At 41.8% G+C, this 16558-nt stretch overlaps 1 protein-coding gene across 14 annotated transcripts in view; it reads right to left on the bottom strand.

The window, feature by feature from the left end:
* gramd1bb (GRAM domain containing 1Bb) overlaps positions 1 to 16558 on the bottom strand; it is a 98734-nt gene that overhangs the window by 50878 nt on the left and 31298 nt on the right. The window contains exon 2 of one of the 14 annotated variants that reach the window (XM_039784872.1): positions 10328 to 10371. The exons of 12 other annotated variants lie outside the window; for them this stretch is intronic. In XM_039784872.1, the coding sequence (XP_039640806.1) occupies positions 10328 to 10371 (44 nt within the window). Of the gene's footprint in view, positions 1 to 1348; positions 1894 to 10327; positions 10372 to 16558 lie in introns of those variants that run through there. One more of the 14 variants, XM_039784891.1, reaches the window with a different exon arrangement.

Here is a 16558-nt window from a genome sequence, read left to right as displayed (position 1 = left end):
AATCCTCTTCTCACCCATCCAGATCTCAGCATCCTCTTCATTCAACACCACCAGTGTCTAGACTCAATCAGGAGGGTATCCTACACTACTCACTGCTTCTCCACCCCCTTTAAAATATGATGACATCACAATGGGGTGTAATCGGCAAAGACTTTACTAATTGATCATCTTTATTGTCCGTGTGTCAATTTATAATGGCTCAATGAAGTCTCTCTTGATTGAACTACATGCGTACTGTAGCCAGCCAGGCCATGCTAACAGATAGATGCTCAGAAATGAGAAGAAGAATGAAGACAATGTTCAAAGCTACAGTCCACAGCCAAAAAAAAAAAAAAGACTAGAGGATCAAGTGATAGATTTGAGAGGTATAAAAAAAATGAAGCAGAGAGAAGAGAGCGATGTAAATGAGGAGGAGGACACAGACAAATATAGAGAGAATGAAAGAGAGACAGAGACGTTAGGGAAAAGAAGAGATCCTGTAGGGAAAAGAAGAGGTCCACATGAAAGTGAGAAGGAAGTAAGCGGGACGCACGTTGCCGAAACTGCTCCCCCTCTGGTTTTTTTTCCTCCTGCAGTGCTCTGTAATTCGTCTCTAAAAATATCAGGCAAAAGAAGGAGGAGGAGCATAAACAAACACAAGGGGAGGAAAGGATAAAAGGAGGTACGATGGAAAAGTGCACACACTGTGGCGGAAAAAGGTTAAAAAGAAAGTGAGAGTGGAGCCACCTGGATGTGAATCTGTTTGTCCATGTGAGATAACGAGGGAACAGGAAAACAAGCGAGGAAGACAGCGAGAGTGAATAAGTGGGGAGAGACAGAGGGAGCATGTGACTGCTCTTTTCCAGGCAGCCACGTGAGTGTTTCTCCTCAGCTGCTCCGCTCACACTGATCCCGCCAGAGGGGAGCAGAGCAGGGTCGCCACAGTCACAGTGGAAAAAATAAAAAATAAACACACTAGCCCACACTGGCTACACACACTCTGGTCAGAGCTTAGTGCTGTCCTGATCTAGCCCTTATTACATACTGGTGCATTTCCTGGAGATTTACATAACCATAAAGAAATTCACGGGTGAAGATGGACAGATAAACATGATTATATTTATTTGTGCTCTCTTTAAAAAGCACATATATTTGACAGTGCTCCAGCCTTGTCAAGAGAGAATGTAGTCTTAGAGTGACATCAATACAGTCACATATGTACTACCAGAAAATAGTCACAGACATCTAGCACCTGGCTGGGTTGTGCTTTGCATACGCGACAGCCTTAAAGCTGTAAAGAAAGACAGGTTACATTTCGAAAACATAATCGCAAACAAAGAGAAAATCTCTTCTCTTGGTTCAGCCTTACCAGGCGAGCTTGAAGCCTTTCATTAGTACAGCGAGGAGTGTCTGACGTCCACAGCGTGTTGTGGGCACTGGGCTGCCCGTTCACACAGCCGCATGCTGACTGACAGCCTGCCAAAGCCTCACCTCCCATACACAGAGCAGGAGAGGTGCACGGAGGGAAGAAGGGACGGAATGGATGCAGAGACAGATGGAGGGTTGGGGGACCAAAGTCTGGAAGGACGATCCTCAGCTTTGCCCCTTACTGCTACATTCCTTCGCTTGTATCGAAGTGCCGCAGTGCTGAGCGCTTGTGCCAGAAATTCACACCTCCCTGAGGTTCTTCAGTTTTCCCAAAAGAGGAGGCATATTCACAACGCAAACTGCAGCACACAGCAGAAGCAGAAAGGCTAGCATTCATTTGCAAATTAATGCCAACATGGCCGGTCGCTGTTCCTTTCTAACTCGGTGTATTTTCTACCAAGCTCTTCCACGGTCTCCTCACAGCATTTGTTTGCTCACTGAAACTCTCTCCGTCTCTCCCCCAGTCTCCGCTGCGGATGAAAGCTGCACTTGCTGTGCTCACAGTGAGCAGGCGCAGGATCTCTACCCTCCCCCTCCCTCCCTCTCTCCCTCCTGTGCTCTCTGTACTCTTCCCTAGATGGCTCTCTTTCTCCATGATAAGCCTAGCTGACCCAGTGTGGAGGACTAGAGCAGGATAGTAGCCTCTTGCCATAACATCCCCTGTGCAATGACCCCCACCCTCTATGCTATGTATGAGAAGGGTATTAAGTAGGGGGAGGGGGGCTGCTGCAGTTCTTTCCTCTCGTATTGGACTCCAGCCTTGATCAGTGTCAGCAGCTAACCCTGTTAATCTCTTAATGCATTGAGTGTACTGTGTTTATAGTGGTGTACTGTGTACATGTTCTGCATACATGATGAATCAGGTGGACATCATGGTGACTCAGCTTGCTTACTTGGTTACTGAATGTTTTATAACTGCAATAAGTTTAAATCTAACTGGGGCCTTTTGTCAATCGTCCTCATTCCTCTAATTGACCGGCACAGCAGGTCTGTCAAGCTCTGAATTAACAGTGATACTCTGTATCTCAAGAGTTAGAAGAGTTGTGTCTTTTTTTTCTGCCTTTCCAAAACACAAAACACAAGAGCAAAAGTGTAGGGAAGGGATTAATCTGTGTTCTTACCTGTTCTAATGTAAGCTGCAAACGTTCGCTTGCCCAGCTAACTAGTTTACTGACAGTAGTACCCATGCATTATTTCCAAGCTAACTACATTATTTAGCAGTGTTACAGGTTATGTTAGAAAAATACCTGATCCACCCTGTGGGAGCCAAGACAATACTATAGTATATCAGAAATTAAGAAAAGCAAATCTGACAGCTCTTTATATATATATGCACTATGGGGCAGACAAGAGGACGCACTCTCTCTCTCTTTATTGTAAGCCAGCATTGTCTCTCCCCATGGGCTACTGCGGATGTGGTAAGACTGCAGGGAGAGAAAAGTGAGGAGAGGAAAAGAGGCGGGGATAGGAAGGCGATCTAATCCCTTCTCAGGTGAAGCAGTGAGTACTGTAGTGAAGCAAGAGGATAGACAGTAAGTCATCTCGCACAGAGTCCATCTGGTACCCACCTAAATCATGGCTTGCTACCAATTTAATGGAAAAACAAAATACCTGCAACCTTACTAATATTAATTAGACATTTCTGGTAGTCATGATTTCTGGGAACATCCAGGAGAAGTCGCAGAGTTTAGGCAGTAAGATGTCACCTGCACCTCGACTGCTGAGAATTCTACTCCGTAATGGACAAGCAGTTCATCTTGACCTAGCTTCCCCTACTAATGGGACTATTCCATCAAGGCACATGTATTGTTAATTTCCATCCATATTTCTTTATAAAAAAGATGGTATCAAAGCAGCCAGAGAGGTCATTGTGATATTTCATTACTTCTGCATTGTAAATATTACTGGTACAGTACATGTACCTTTTGTGTTGTCACTGTACCTGTCGAAAATAATTACTGAAAATTAGATGTTATACCTAAAAGGCATTACAGTAGACCTTACGCCAAATAATGCAATCAGGAGGTAGTTTCCCTCAGTTTTAACACACAGAGGTTGGCTACCCATTGTATTCTGCTTAGTCAAACTAACCTATGCCATTAGGAAGAGGCCAATAATACCATGCCTGATTATTGAAAGATGGATTTCATGCAACAGGACAAACATTTGTTTCCGTTCGAGTGTTTTGTGGCACTCAAAGCCTGCCCTACTCGATTTTGTGTCTTTTTTTTTTCTTGCTGTGTGTGATTGTTGTTTGACTCGTTAGTGCTCTGTCCAGCCTGCTGAGGAGAAGCAGCTACAGAGTGGTGCTGAATGGACAGCTCCTCTAGAGAAGAGTCAACCACTGAGTCAGAGATGTTTCCTCCCACTGGTGCCCCCTGCTGACCAGACCACAGCTGAGTTTTGCTATAGTAAAATACTTCTTACAAAAAAAATAAAAATAAAAGCTTTCCTGCTGGCATAAGGCAAAAATAGGAATATATTTACTCTCTTGTAAAAGTAAATGGATTCACACTCCAGTTTTCATGAATACATGCTATGTTTAATATGCTCTTTATAGAAAGGATTCTAAAAGAAATACATGACTCTGGGTTGCTCTGGCTCAGGAGGTAGAGCGGGTCGTCCTTTAATTACAAGGTTGACGTTCGATCTCTGGCTCCTCCTGACTGTATGTCAAAGTGTCTTTGAGCAAGACACTTAACGTCAAGTTGCTCTCACTTGTCCGGTAAGGTAAAAAGCCACAATATACACACAATCCATTTTAAAATTTGCTTGAAGGAAAAAGAATAGAGGTTGCAACTCATATTTCATGGAGTGAGTCATGCCTTTACAATCTATTAAGTAATAAGTAATAGTAATCAAAACAGTTGACATGTGATTTCTGCATTAGCTTTTTAGCATTCCTTGAACCCTAATCTGGCACAGGGATGTTTCATTTATTTCTAAGAATAGCATTGGTCGATAATCTGGATTAATCCTCTACACTGCTTTGTGAGATTGGATGCTGTGGCGAGTTTGACTCTCCCCATTCTGCCTGGTGGGCGTTCCTTTCTCTGTGACACACTATGGATAAAGGCTCGTACTGTTTTACTACTCATGTTGACGCCCATAAATTGATCTCTACTATCTGAGGAGGATGGCTGTTTGATTACTGTTGAACTGAGCACGTCGAATAATCTGAGCCCTCAAGGCCACAGTGGGGAGACAGAGAGCAGAAATGCAAACAGCATGCAAAGACAGGCATATACATACTATGCATAAGAAATGATGGCATAGTAGTACATGCTTACATTATTGATTAACAGAGTCACAGGTAACAGAGAAGAATAAGGTTTGACAGATGCAAACATGGGACAGCAATTGCACAACAGAAACCGGCTCAGTAGGAAGCCAGACTAAATGTAATAGTATGCAGAAAACACACGGGCAACAGAAATCCCACCCAGGACAGAACACACACTTTGCAGACAGCCAACATTGACTAAAACATAAAAGCTGCCCAGCGAGAAAGAGTGAAAGACAGAACAATGACAGTGGTGATAAATTACATAATATGTTAGATTGCAAAAAAATCAAAATAAAAAACAAGCAACACCGCAAGGAATAGATATAATTTTCAATATCAGGTCAACCCAAAGAATGGTATTGTGAAATACTGATGGCCTTCTGCGCGACTGTCACGTGTGCCATAAATAAAAGAACAAAGTATGGTACGTGCTGACATTAAAGCAGTCATTTAAAAAAGCCTTCCATTTCCTGTTTCTGCTGCAGCAAGCAGGATGGAAATAGGCCGAGATTTCTTTTTGAACAAACCTCAAACACACACACATAATGACTAAACAAAGTGGAGGGAGAGAGAGGAGAAGAGAGGAAGAGAGAGGTGGTGGAAAAAATAGAATTTTGGTATTTTCTCTATAAACCTGAATGAACCAGTGAGTATTCCCACCTACACCTGCAGAATGTATAGTATTGCATGGTAGTTTATTGCTGGTTAAATAGTACTATTCTAGAGTAATTTTTTAAGAAACTGTTAATGGCACTGTAAAGTGCATTGTCTTTTTAAGGCATAATTAACAGGGCAAACCGTTCTCACTCCGAAATCGTACAACACGGACGCTTGGGCAGTGGCTGTCAGCGTCAGATACGCGGTGCGTGAAGATGCTGTAGTATTATGAGTGACAATGGTAGCAATTAGTATGAAAGACCAAAATTCTGCATACGGAGGTTGGTTGGGGTGGTGGATGGCTCAAGCAACACTTTCATTTCGTGTCACTTTTCTTAAACCCAACTGTCCCGTTCTTCTTTTCCTAAACCCAACTGTCCCGTTCTTGTCCCGCGTGTCACGGAAACGTACCTTTTATAAGCCCACCCACGATCTTTTACTTAAGCTAACTGCGTCAAAAGTGACACCAATAGTACAAACAAAGCGTGTTTAGATAAAGCGTGTTTAGATAAAGGAGACTTTTAGCGCCAATAACAACGCCAAAGGCACCTGACCAAGCGTCCGTATTGTTTTACGCAATGGGAGTGAGAACGTGTTGAACTGGGACACGTCTGAACTGCCAGTCACTGGGTTTGTGTTATCAATGCATGAATGACAAATTTAGATTAATCAGAAGTTGATCAATATTAACAAACTGATAATTTGACTGATAGTACTGATAGGCTATAGACCATACAGTAGAGGTGTTGAAATTAATCAAATAATCGATGCATCGGGATGCGGACATGGACGATGCTGCATCGATGCAGTGGCCCACCATAATCGATTATAACGCAATGACGTCGCTCGTTAATTTTCCGGCCGCGGCATAAACATTCAAATGAAAAATAACATTCTCAGTAACCTAAACTATTTCTCACACACACACACACACACACACACACACACACACACACACACACACACACACACACGCAAACAAACAAATACAGACACACACCCACACATGCAAAACGTCTGAGCGGAGACGGGAGAGCGGAGAGAATCACAAATCGAGAAGAGGAAAGAAAACCGTAAGAAACGTCGAGAGACACTAGAATAGTTAGCTTCGAGAAGATCTAAGTGTAATAATGAAGCTGAAGAGGTGTAGCTACACTACAGCACTTTTCCTGTCTAACAGCAGTGGTTTAGAACAAACGTTGTGTTAGTGTGCCTGGCTAAAGTTGGAGCTAACGGACTAGCTAAAGTTGGAGCTAACGGACTAGCTAAAGTTGGAGCTAACGGACTAGCTAAAGTTGGCGCTAACGGACTAGCTAAAGTTGGAGCTAATGGCGGAGAGTTTCTGGTTCGGAGGACGTTGATTTTGGACTGGAGAGGACGACAGCGTGTTTCCCTGCTGAAGAGGACTTTGCCGTAGCTGGTGACTGGTTTTTGTTTTCGTGTTTGAGCTGTGTTTCTTGGACTAACAGCTAACTGTAAGTTGGATTTCTGTGTGTTTGCTTCACTGAAGATAACGTCCTGCTGCACGTCCACATGAGCTACCATCCAGCCCGCAACTTTTCTTTTTTTTTTCTCTCTCGGCGTGTGTGGGTGGGTAGGTGTGTGTTAACACAGTTAAGTGGTTTAATAGGGTTTAAGTAAGTTTTATATTGAAACTGCTGTAAGGAGGAATCATTTTGTGTAGCTGGAGCGCTATAAGTGGAAACTGATCTAATATCATTTGAAGAAATATTGCAGTTCGCATATTTGAAGGTAGTGATTTATGTTTTTTTTGTTATTCAATCTAACGGCTAAATATTATTTGCACATTTAAGTTATTGTTCAGTAAACAATACCTTTTTTGTTAAAGAGTTGTCTGGGGTCAGTTATTCCAATACAGCACAATATATTTGCTGGCTAAAAGTAGGGTGGTATATGACTAATCCAAAATAGGTAAACCTTCGTGGTACCTACTTTAAAGAAATGAACCCAAACACTTCATCATTCCAGTCTAAAGTATAATACATAAAGTGTAATACTATGTATTGCAGCTTGGGCATTGCACTTGACAATGCAAGTTTGTCAAGTCAAATATCCTATATGGCTTTAATAGAAAAAATTTTTTTTGACGCATCATGATGCATCGAGATATCGAATCGAAGATAACCATAATCAAATCGGGAGATCAGTGAAGATTCACACCTCTACAGTACAGTAGATCTCCATTGGCTAAAAAGGCACCAATCTTTGTATATCTCCAGCCTAAACTTGGGAGCTGTAACTATTATGCAGTGCATCAATGACTCATCACATCCATGACCCTGAGCTCCTCAAATACACAGCCGCTTTGTTCGGAAAAATAATGTCACGACACAGAAAGATCAGGTTCTGCTGATCTCCCCAGATCTAGTCCACATCCAGTAGGGTATACATTTTAGCATCTATTGTATCACTGCACTGCTGACACTCCTGTATAGGGACATAAATGTCAAAGAGTTACTTGAGGGAAGCAGTTTAACCAGTGTAAATATTTAAAATATATTTGGTCTTTTTAGTCATATTTTTACAATTAAAGTTAAAAGACAACATTGGCCCTCTTACACTGAATTAAAGGCCCTTTTTAAAGAGAGTCATCCCTTTGCGGTTAGAAATTTCTTCTTGTTTAATCATCATCAACACCTATTCCTTATCCTTCCTAATTACATAATTACACAATGCCAGCTCAGTCGTCACACAATTACGAAATAGCTCCACATGACCACATCATCAGTGAGCGTGAGATACTGTGGTGCGGAAGCCAACATGGTCAGATGTGCTGCCGCTGAGGGGGTTGTTCACTGTTGGTAACACTCACACACAAACCTCCGCGGGGTGAAACAATAACCCCATATGTGTCCTCATGCTCTGTTCTCAAAGGAACCTTGGCTTAACCTTTATTTAAACAGGCACGTTGATTAAAAACACAGCAGCTGCACAGATGATGCTGTCTAAATTAAGTCCATGTTTATTCCAAATTACTCCAACTTACACTGACACACTTATGTGCTCTGAAGCAAAAAACAAAAGCTTTTAGGTAGAGTGAGAAAAGCTATTTGTATATCAAAGGACTCTGCTTGTTGAGTTGTGATGGGATAAGGGATTGCGTTGGAGAGATATTGACTGACACCTCCCAGACAATCCTTCCATCTAGTCAGTCAGGGCTGTTGCCACAGAGATGACCCTGCCATTATTAAAGCCAGGAGCTGTCCAGCGTGCTGCTTCAGGGCCACATGCGGACCTTGCCTGACGTTTTTAGTCAGCCATACAGATGTCGACAGAAGTGCGCACACACACACACACACACACACACACACACACACATGTTGCTATGCCATTATTATCCACAAGGCCTTCACTTGAGCTATTTCGAGCTTCACAAATGATCATCGTCACTCATGGTGACAAAGCCACAATCACCCAGCAAGGCCTCACATTTTCAAACCACCTAAACTTTGCACAGATTAAATCTGCAACGATAATGTCATGAATCACAATTAAGACCTCTGCTTTTTCCACATCAAGCTTTCGCTGTGGAGAAGGTAAAAATTTTTTTATAGAGGGGATAAATAACAGATAACTACAAACCTTAGCTCTGTTTATAACTCTGGTAATCCAATCGATACTATTCAGGTTTATGATTTTTACCAACCTGTCACGGTAACACTTTACTTGAAGGTATCTACATAAGAGTGACATGAAACGGTCATGACATATAACCCTAACCCTAACTTGTCATGACAAAAACTTACTAAAAGAAGCGTTATGTCATAAACGTTTAGGACTTGTTTTTAATGTTCATGACACGTTCATGACAGTGTCATGTCACTCTTATGTAGATACCTTCAAGTAAAGTATAACCCCTGTCACTAACAGGACACAATGCACAATTTTGGAAGATTATATCTGCCCTTAGTAGCCTAACTAGTCATATATAGCATGGCCATTAACTAATATGCTGTGGGATTGATTGATTGATTGATTTCCTGTCACTAAGGCTACGTTCACATTACAAGCAAATGTGGCCCATACCCGATTTTTTTGCTCTGATGTGACAGATTCTTTTCAGAGTAATGTGGACACTAAAATCCGATATACCCGATCAGTGGCCATGTGACTGCTGTGAAAATGCTCATATTGAAATTCATGTGAATGTTTCAAAGTCATACTTCACAGCTCAGGTGCTCCGCCTAGTCCCACCCTACTGTGCAGTGATTGGATGCTATGTGGAATTATGAGTGACAACTTTGTTTGGCTCATTTTAGCTAAAGGGCCTTTCAGACCAAACCCAGCAACAACACTGCTGCACTCTGAAACCTGTTATTTCCAACAGCTTGCGCAGCGCCACAACGGTTTTTCGCGGCGTCGAGCAAAGCGCGGGCACCCAAAGTTAAAACTTCTCTTGACTAGATAACTGATCTTGTGAAATTAGTGGAGTGCTCATTTTGTTAGCTTTTTCACCTCACATAACAGCAGAGTCTTACCCGTTTTCCTACAGTCTTGCCCATGCAGCATGGCTCTGAGTCATATTTTAGACTACAGACAGGCCATATTGGAACCAAAATGACTGTAGCGCCCCCAACTCTAACCCTGTGGTGCTCCTGCAGAGGACAATGCTGACAGTGTTTCAGCAAATTATGCTACATCAGTTTTGTTTTCTGGATCTCACACACTGTGAAATCTGAGGACCAGAAGTGGAGAGGAAGTAGATGCAATTGTGGGATTTATATAAAGTATGCCACAATGAAACAGCTCCCTCAAACAGTGAGTGTGAGTATGACATTCTCCGATGTGATGAATCACTTGACTTGAAGACTAAGAACATACTTAAATGGGGGAGAATACACAGAGGATGAAGAATGGTATAATGTGTTAGAAGCTATTATTTATCTTTGGTTTAATGACATGGCAATGTCAATGCTCATGTGTGGAGTGTCTTTTGCTTGTTGAGTTGTATCCTACCTTTGGGGTTTCCATATCAGTTTCTTCCACTTCTTTTGCTTGGCCTATCAGTGAGGGTAGAGAAGAGTGAATGAGAGGTTTTGGTAGATTATCTTTTCTTTTGCATGACGTGAATGTCCTGATGGCAGTCGATTCTAACTAAAAATGCACTGGTATTGATGCCTCACGTCTGCTACAGTTTACAGAAGTTCCTAGGCTGAAAAACAAACAGACATAAAAATCATAATGGAGTGTATTCTTTGTTATATCTATTATCTCTGGTCTTAACAAAAGGTAAGACACCTTTAATTTTAGTTTCTTGCCATTGGTCCAGATAAGCTTTTCACTGGTAATAAACAAAAGCACACTTTGCTTTTAAGAGGACCAAAAACATCGGTCATTTCGGTACGGTTATTTGGTGAGCGCTCAAGTTCAAATGACAAGCCCCAACGTGTTGGTAAATATGCACCGACTCCGATTTACTTTTAGTCTTAACAAACATGTGCATGTGTATTTGTGCGTGCACATACAAAAGAAAGCAATGTGTGCATAGTGCAGTCCTTTCACTCCAGTCACTGCTGCCGCCAGTGACTCAATACAGAGCGCCCACATGTACCATGAATCACTGTGATCAGAGGCCCTCAACCACTCCTCCATCTATTTAATCAATTCATTTTTGCTGTGGCACCTGATAATACGTTTGCCTCTCCAGTCAGAGCAATTTCTTCCCACTCATTTACCCCTGACTGAGCTTCCCAGCACCTATTGAGAAGTTTCTTTCGGCTGTGCAACACCTTCTACAGATCTCATGCCTGTCACTGAGGTAATCAAGTTTCACATTTTCTCACTGAGAGAAATTGATTTATTGAGGAATTTCCTGTTGAGATTAAACCCACGAGCATTAACATTTTAGCCAAATGCCGTGTTGCTGCTGGATAGATGCAAAATAAATGCACAGTGTCAAAACCCTTCCATACTCAGAAGCTAAAAGTGGATGTTTAAAATGACCCTGGATGCTTCGTTCTCTTGCAAACGTAGGATGCAGAGGAACAGAAGAAGCCCTAAATAAGTATAATCCATGGCCCCTTTGGAACAGCTAGAGGGGAAATCAATCATGTCTGCTAAGATGGAAGGCAATTCAGAGGAGACAGATTACAGCTTCCACCACTTGATTTATGAAACCTGAAAAAATAGACCTTCCATTAAAGACGGATATGTTTCAGAAAGGCAATGCTTAACCCCTAGATGGACCTGTAGCATTCGGTATAGAACAATTGCGTTTTTAATTTTTACACGACAGATGGATCTCCACCTACGACATATATAAATTTCATCCCTGTGGACAAGAGTGATTATTTGTAGAAAAAAATGCATAAAATGTTGGCCTGCTGGGGCAAGATATAGACATTTAGCGTGATCAGCGGGATTGATCTGCTGATGAACATATGTGAATTATACCATGAGTCACCAGAGACCCTGTGATTAGTCAGCAGTAAAGTCCTGCTGGATGCAGAAGGATACAGTAGGGGCTGGATGTACATTATGGCTGGTTCTAGCCTGCTCCATAGTACTGTCTCCTTACCCTTGCCCACATACTGTAAGTGCCCCAATTTACTACTTTGAGTGGTAAAATGTATTGAATGAACTCCAGCTTCATTATCTCACAGATCTCAAATCCCCCATACAACCAATACTCCATTAATATGGCAGTACATTAAAGGTCCAATATGTAATATTTGTACTGTAATAAATCCAAAAATGACACCAATGCCTCATCAGATATTAAGGAAACATGTTAAACTGAAATACTATCTTTTCTGACAACAATGCTAATGTCAGTATTTTTTCTTTTTGAAATTTACATTCCGTGACGGAATTTATGTTTATGTTTTGGTCTGTGGTTGTTATCAACGGCCCAGTTTTACAGCCAGGCCGGGTTGCCAGATATACCTGTAAAAACGTAAACCCGGCGCGCTACAGCTGTAACGGTAGTACAGCCATGAAAGCAGCACACAAACGAACAGGATCAACGGAGATAGATTCTACCCGACCTAAAAAAAAGAAAACAGCATGTTTCTAACAGTTGCGTGATCAGAGACGTAACAACCCCCTGGTAAATATTGGAGATGTATTTGAAAGATGGAGACAGCTTAGATCCCAAAAGGACGCAGAATTGGCTTATTTCCTCCTGAACAGGTAAGCATAGATTCAGGCTAATTTATCACAGCCACTAGGGACGGGCATTTTATGTCATTTCAACATTTGTGTACTCACATTGAATTATATAGCTAGAGTACCCGATACTTGCAAAAACAATTGAGACACAGCCAGTAAAGTGATCCCGACTGGTCCTGGCTAACGCCGCCATGCTAACCCTGTTAACTGCTAACGTTACCGGGAGGACCAGGCAAGCAGCCCATGGCGGTTTACAACGTGTAGTTCAGCGGCTGGAGCCGACAACGGTGAGTTATTTTAAGCCACGAGAGGGGGGCTGTAAATCGGAAAGAGAGGACTGTGAGTTTGCAGTGTGTTTAGCGATTGTTGCCGTAATTCTAAGCCAATGAAGTGTGTTCCGTCGGCAAGGTAGCTAGTGGTATTTTTAGCGTTTCGTATTGTAATTCTAAGCCGAGGAAGTGTGCCTGACTGGCGTGTGGAGAGGACGGTGAGGTTGTTGTGTTTTTAGCGGTTCATACTGTAATTTTAAGGCGAAAAAGTGTGTCTGTCAGTTGGTTACAGAGCTCCGCGTGAGCACGGCTTTTATAACTGTCAATATAGCCAGCATCTAACATTAGCTACTTCGCTGTGCTGTGGAGTAATGTCTGGCTATGTGAGACTAGCATCTAACGTTAGCTACTCCGCTGTGCTGTGGAGTAATGTCTGGCTATGTGAGAAAAGTGTCTAGCAACATTGTTGTGAATGCTGCGGTCTCAGCCTGGCAACCCCCGTGAACTTCGAGTCTGGGCAGGAGGGGGCGGGGGAAACGACTCTCCAGTATTTTGAATTGGTAGTGCAGTAACTATTTTAACCGCTAGCTGCCAGTATTACATACAATATTACATATTGCACCTTTAAGTGAGCTTAATGACAAATGGATTGGTATCAATTTCAGCTCCAACTGTGGACAGATAGGGACAGACTCATCTCTAAATGACAAAGACAGGTCTATATTTAGTTTACTTCATACCATAAAATGGCACATGTACATGGCATATTTCCTTGTGTAACTCTACAGTGAGGCAGATGTCCACCTGGCATGAAAACAAGGCCTTTCACCAAAGCAGTAAGTGGGTGTGCCAGCAGGGTATTTTAATGAATCCCCTACAGTGAGGGACGTCAACAGCTGGCCCAAAATACACACCGTGATATGACAATAACTCTTGACAATAAAATCTTTTGTAGACTAGATTTTTATTGGAAATTGAGAATTTGCTAGAAGGCTTACTTTTGAAAATAGTTCCAATCAATCCTTCCAAAAACGAGAGTCTGCAGATAAAGAACCATATATTCTGTTTTGAAGTTTAATTCTAAAATTCAGAATAAGCAGTTGTTTCCAAAGTAACAACAAACGAGACTAACAGTGAAAAGAACGCTACTTTAATATACAGTGCCTTGCGAAAGTATTCGGCCCCCTTGAACGTTTCGACCTTTTGCCACATTTCAGGCCTCAAACATAAAGATATAAAACTGTAATTTTTTGTGAAGAATCAACAACAAGTGGGTCCCAATTATGAAGTGGAACGAAATTCATTGGCTATTTCAAACCTTTTTAACAAATAAAAAACTGAAAAAGTGGGCGTGCAAAATTATTCAGCCCCTTTACTTTCAGTGCAGCAAACTCTCTCCAGAAGTTCATTGAGGATCTCTGAATGATCCAATGTTGACCTAAATGACTAATGATGATAAATAGAATCCAGCTGTGTGTAATCAAGTCTCCGTATAAATGCACCTGCTCTGTGATAGTCTCAGAGGTCCGTGTAAAGCGCAGAGAGCATCATGAAGAACAAGGAACACACCAGGCAGGTCCGAGATACTGTTGTGGAGAAGTTTAAAGCCGGATTTGGATACAAAAAGATTTCCCAAGCTTTAAACATCCCAAGGAGCACTGTGCAAGCGATAATATTGAAATGGAAGGAGTATAAGACCACTACAAATCTACGAAGACCCGGCCATCCCTCTAAACTTTCAGCTCATACAATGAGAAGACTGATCAGAGATGCAGCCAAGAGGCCCATGATCACTCTGGATGAACTGCAGAGGTCTACAGCTGAGGTGGGAGACTCTGTCCATAGGACAACAATCAGTCGTATACTGCACAAATCTGGCCTTTATGGAAGAGTGGCAAGAAGAAAGCCATTTCTTAAAGATATGCATAAAAAGTGTCGTTTAAAGTTTGCCAAAAGCCACCTGGGAGACACACCAAACATGTGGAAGAAGGTGCTGTGGTCGGATGAAACCAAAATCGAACTTTTGGCAACAATGCAAAACGTTATGTTTGGCGTAAAAGCAACACAGCTCATCACCCTGAACACACCATCCCCACTGTCAAACATGGTGGTGGCAGCATCATGGTTTGGGCCTGCTTTTCTTCAGCAGGGACAGGGAAGATGGTTAAAATTGATGGGAAGATGGATGGAGCCAAATACAGGACCATTCTGGAAGAAAACCTGATGGAGTCTGCAAAAGACCTGAGACTGGGACGGAGATTTGTCTTCCAACAAGACAATGATCCAAAACATAAAGCAAAATCTACAATGGAATGGTTCACAAATAAACATATCCAGGTGTTAGAATGGCCAAGTCAAAGTCCAGACCTGAATCCAATCGAGAATCTGTGGAAAGAACTGAAAACTGCTGTTCACATACGCTCTCCATCCAACCTCACTGAGCTCGAGCTGTTTTGCAAGGAGGAATGGGCAAAAATGTCAGTCTCTCGATGTGCAAAACTGATAGAGACATACCCCAAGCGACTTACAGCTGTAATCGCAGCAAAAGGTGGCGCTACAAAGTATTAACTTAAGGGGGCTGAATAATTTTGCACGCCCAATATTTCAGTTTTTTATTTGTTTAAAAGGTTTGAAATATCCAATAAATTTCGTTCCACTTCATGATTGTGTCCCACTTGTTGTTGATTCTTCACAAAAAATTACAGTTTTATATCTTTATGTTTGAGGCCTGAAATGTGGCAAAAGGTCGAAACGTTCAAGGGGGCCGAATACTTTCGCAAGGCACTGTAGTTTTTAGTAAATGCCTCTGCCCGGGTCCGATTTTTTCCGCAAAGTCACAGAATGATTTGCGGCAGGTAGACTGTGCTACAGTCACACATTTTGACGGGTCGCAGATTTCCTTGTAACACCGGAAAAGCCTGTATTAGTGTATACAGCAAGGTAAAAGGTAGCAGCAGATTTCTTTATGTAGGCTAGGCCTAATTGTATTTTAATGTTATTTTAGAAGTTATCTGTTGTAGGTATGGCTGATACTGGGGCAGGACCGTCACAGAAAAAAAGGAAATTAAACGAAGAACAACTAAAAGATAAAAAGGAAAGGGGACAGGCGAAAACGCGGGTCAACTTTGGTTGGGCTTTCAACAGATGGAGACAATTACTGGATTGTAAATGATTCAAAAACATCCGCGAATTGGCCCTCAGGTATGCAATATGTCTATTTCATTAATAAAATAACTGTAGATTGCGCAATGTGGTTGTACGTCAGTAGCCAACTTTCAGTCCGTGTTTGTGTTGGCTTACTATTTTCTTTTCCCTTGTCCCCCTGTACTTGTGTAAAGCGTCTGTGGGTTTCATGAAATGCTATATTAATATAAATTATTATTACATTGGTTGCAACAACAAACTCTTAACGCTGTGGCTCGTGACACAGTGACAGGGATACCCAGTTTAGCTCACGATGCATCCAAAGTAGGCTAAGTTACCGTGTGCAACACTTGAAATGCAACGATGCATCTGTAACGTACTCTCTTATTGTAAATTAATGATTCGCAACTATATGACCTCCTGGTAACGTTAACTCAGTAATATACAGTGGGCAATAAAGCACTGTAAAGAAAATACCTTTACGACAGCAGGTGTGGTAAAAACACTTCCACTTTTGTCAAAAGGGGCCACTAAAATCAACACAAAATGAAAGTTACATATAGCCACTTTAACTTAAGTCTTTTACCCATTTTTTTGCCATAAAATGAAAGCCCAGTTTTTCACAGTGTGCATTTTAATAAAAAAATCTATGGTTAAATGGACA

Source organism: Perca fluviatilis, chromosome 2, assembly GCF_010015445.1.
Source record: "Perca fluviatilis chromosome 2, GENO_Pfluv_1.0, whole genome shotgun sequence".
Classification (NCBI taxonomy): Eukaryota; Metazoa; Chordata; class Actinopteri; order Perciformes; family Percidae; genus Perca; species Perca fluviatilis.
The sequence above is the reverse complement of the archived record's forward strand: the minus strand, read 5'-3'. Positions and strand labels throughout refer to the sequence as shown.